Raw genomic sequence first — 4,248 nt, forward strand, 5'->3', positions numbered from 1 at the left:
CGGAAATAATAAACCAGTTTTATTAAGAAAAGACTTGTGTCGTTAAAGTTTCGTTGGAACGAAGTTACGGAAAAATCAATTAACAAACGGAGACGTAACATTATGAAATGCGGCATAAGTAATGCGTGTATTCTTAGGGGCTGTCATAGCCTGATGGTTAGGGTGCTCAACTCGCAGTCTGACGATCGCGAGTTCAAATCCTCTTCATCAAACAACCTCGTCTTATACGGTTGCCGACTGAGCCAGCCACTCGGGTGTAAAAATTATTGGTTTATAAAAATGTTGGCCGACCCCAAACCAGTTCCGAAAGAAGATAAAAAAAAAAACGGTTTCTTAATAATAATCCAATTTCAAATTTACCAAACTTCATTTTAATTTTCCAATCGTGACTACTGAAGATATAATATTTACCTTGACAAGACCTGGAGTTGATATTGGTAATGAAACCCCGATCACAGTCAAGTTCTGAGGGGCACTCTTCACAGGGATGACCCCATGCTATTCCTACTGTAGCACAACAAAGCTGTCGGGTACACACAACACCCGATAACTGCCCTGCACAGAACTGGTTCTTCACCTTGCGAAAACATGGTCCGGTTCTGAGGTCTGTAAAAAATAGTAAACAAATATATCCAAAACTCCTGAAAATCTAAAAATGAAAATACACAAAACGTATTCTAATTTCTAGAACTACTTAAGACTAAGAGTAAGTACAACTCCAGTTATACTTATATTACTATTAGTTATAAGTTATAGTATTTTAACTTTTACTAATATTACTACAAGTAGTAATAGTAATATCAAGCAGTGGAATAATACATTTGTATTTGCAAACAACGTTGGTTTTAAATATTTTTGAACATTAAAAATGAACTATTTTTAACTTACAAATACTATGCAAGAGTAAGAGAGAAATCTCATTCAGTCTCTTGCTTACGAACAGGATTCAAACCTCACCTTTGAAATTACCGGGCTTTCGGAACACCGATAGTTCGCGCTCACTGGTTGTGTACTGGTTATACTTACAGCGCCAAATTACGTGCCTTTTATAAATTAAACCTATCGTAGTTTCAACTGAATATAACTTTAAAGTAAAATTATATTTAAAAAGCATTATTAGTGAACGTATTAACTGATTAATCAATTAATTATTTGTAAGAAATTTGCAGTAGCATTAACTTTCTTCATAGATAACTTGAAATGAACGTGATGAAATAAAACTAATCACTTACCAAGCCACTACAATATCAAAATTAGTTGATTTCTTTTCATCGGTTTTTGTTTATTTTTAGTTAAACACAAAGCTATACAAGGGGCTATCTGTGCTCTTCCAACCACGGGTATCGAAACCACATTTCTAGCATTGTAAGTCCGCAGACATGCCGCTGCGCCACCTGGGGGGCCTTTTAATAGATACTATAACTGTTTGTGATATAGTTTAAATGTTACAAATATCGATTTTAATCATATGAATTTCATACTGTTAACAAGATGATTACTGTAATATAACCTTTAATCAATAATTTGAACATTTTAGGAATGCTAAAAAGGCTTAAAATTTATTATTCAGAATTCAGCCTCTTTAAAAAAAATCATGCAGTTTTTGAAATTTACCCCAAACGTGTTTTTGTTCTTGTTGTTTTCAATTAAGGTATAAATAATTTAAAAAGGTATGCATCGTTTCAAATTTAACTGAATAATGTTTTCAAGCAACGTTAAGTTTGTCAGGAAAACACTGCAACAATATTATTTAGACATTACAGTTTCAAATAAATTAATTTTATATTTTGTCAATTGTTTGGTAAAGCTATTTCTAAAAATTGCGAAATTAGACTCAATATTTTACCTAGTTCACATCTTCTTCCAGAGAATCCGTACACACACGAACAACGATCTTGTCCAATGCAACGACCACCATTCAAACATGGTTCCCGACATACAGCTGGTGGAGAATAATTGTAGAATTAGACGTGGTATCTCAAATTAACATATTTTATATCAAATTAACATTAACGTAGAAATTTAGTCTCATTTAGTCACCTTTAATGCTTCCACTTCAAATGTAATAACAAATTATTCCAATCACATATTGCAGATCAAAGGAACCAATGTAGATTTATTTATTATATTTTTTATAGCAAATAATTTCCATTGGTCGTAATTAGGTTTTTTTTTTACTCTCATTTGTATTTGTATCTTGTACCTGATGAAAAGTTACTAAGGCTATCTGTCACCGTCCATAATGTTGAACTAATAATCACAGGATAGGCGGCCAATTAGCAGCACTCTACCGTCCACTGTTTACGTTAAAAGATAGACTGCCACTATTATAACGCTCCTATAACAGTGCAGGAAATATTTTGTGGTATCACGTGAATTCGAACATCAATTGTCAGCTTCGAAATCCAGAGCTTTACCACAAGGCCAACCCGTGCCTCTTTTTAATTCCATGCTTTTTAACAGATAGTATTATCGAACTTTACTTAAAAGTAGAGGTTTTTTTTTGTATGGTTTGGTGACACTATTTATAGACATTGTTCAGCTCCCAACAGATTTCAGTTTAGCACCTGACAATTTCGCTATTTGAGGCAAGTTTTAGATACCTGGTGATAAAATCTGTTAGGCAATGAAAATGATTTGCCAAAATATGTGTTAGAATTACATTGATCTACGAGGACCCGTTTCCTCACAACACATTTAGGCACCTTTATATATGTATATAAAACATGATCCTCCTATCGGATAAACTTTTTTTCGTACAAAACACACATTGCTGTTAAATGGTATTTTAATTCACACGATATATCGAAAAATTGGATTGCTTGGATGTTGTTAAGCACAAAACTACACAATGGTCTATAAGTGCTGTATCTACCACGGGCATCGAAACTCGCTTTTTAGCGTCGTAAGCCTATAGACTTATCGCTGAGCCACCAGGAAGCATAATAAAAATATAAGAGGAACCAAGAGTTCTTTGACTGTTACTTAAATGCAAAATTAAACAATAGGCAACCTGCGCTGTTTCTGCCGCAGGGATCGAATCTTGAAATTTTGCCTAACAAGCCCTCAACCTTTACCTGTTGAGACACCGGGAGACAAAATGAACCGTCGTGTAAGGAGAATTTACCCTAAAATGATTATTATAAAACGCATACACAATGTTTTATTTTTAATTGTATCAAATGGCTTTAGTCTACAATCGTCGCTAGTGTTACAATATAAATGAATGTTATAAAACAAAGGATAAACCTGACAGAAAGAATAGAAAATCACTCTGAATATAAATATACACATCGCCATACAAATATTTCCGTTATTGAAAATATGAAGTAGTATATAACATTGTGTAATCAAGAATATTTGATTACAAGCATAAACTCACAGCCACCTTGAAGTGTTTGTTACTGGGAATAGTTAAGTCAGATTGGCGATAAAAGTTTCTAGACAAACTATATATTAAGCTTAGCTACTTGTTTTCGTCTGATTACATTCAAAATTGTTATATTATAATGATCATGTCAGCTGTTATTCTACTTTCTATAAAGATACAAAGCAATACATTGCTTTTTGTTTGTGCTGTGGGAAAGTACATGCTACCAACCCAACACGGTTTAAACTAAAACATGTGGGTTTACTTGTCATAGTTAGGATAGCCTAAGATATTATATAATTGAGGTGTCGCAATAAGTTTTCTTTGGTAAAGTGTAGTGTTAGAAAGAGCAAGATATTCCAAACAAATTTACATCAACAATAAGATAAGAACTAGTGTTTGTGGGTTGCCTAAGTAACATACGCCATTGTGTTTATTTATTGTTGATTTCATTAATAATAATTTCATTATAATAATAATAATGTAATTACTTTTCTATTTTCATTTTTCGTTTATTATTACACTCTTATTGTAAATATTGTTATACGCTGATAGCTTAGAACTTTTATTTAAGACTAACCAAAAATTCTAAGCTGGCTGAACCTCGTGAGATATTGTTGAGATTATGGCCGAAAACAGCAAGGGTACCTGACTATAGAAACAATGCATTCTAATGCATTATAAGTTAATTAACTATACTGATGACTAGGTTGATTTTTAGTTTCGCTCTAAGTACATAACTTACTCTGAGCAGAAGTTATTATTATTAATTTGATGGCTCCAACATTCTAACCAATCCTTTTTTTTAAAACAAAGTTAGTCAGCTTAAGCAGAAGTTATTATTATTAATTTGATGGCTCCAATATTCTAACCAATCC

General features: G+C 32.7%; 1 protein-coding gene across 1 annotated transcript in view; it reads right to left on the minus strand.

The window, feature by feature from the left end:
- The window catches only part of LOC106464239 (fibrillin-1-like), a 145,626-nt gene that overhangs the window by 110,956 nt on the left and 30,422 nt on the right, over positions 1-4,248 (minus strand). Inside the window, exons 4-5 of the mRNA XM_022391951.1 lie at positions 1,847-1,942; positions 412-606 (exon numbers count right to left, since the gene is read on the minus strand). Of these exons, the coding sequence (XP_022247659.1) occupies positions 412-606; positions 1,847-1,942 (291 nt within the window). The remainder of the gene's footprint in view (positions 1-411; positions 607-1,846; positions 1,943-4,248) is intronic.

Source organism: Limulus polyphemus, unplaced genomic scaffold, assembly GCF_000517525.1.
Source record: "Limulus polyphemus unplaced genomic scaffold, Limulus_polyphemus-2.1.2 Scaffold1595, whole genome shotgun sequence".
NCBI classification, from domain to species: domain Eukaryota; kingdom Metazoa; phylum Arthropoda; class Merostomata; order Xiphosura; family Limulidae; genus Limulus; species Limulus polyphemus.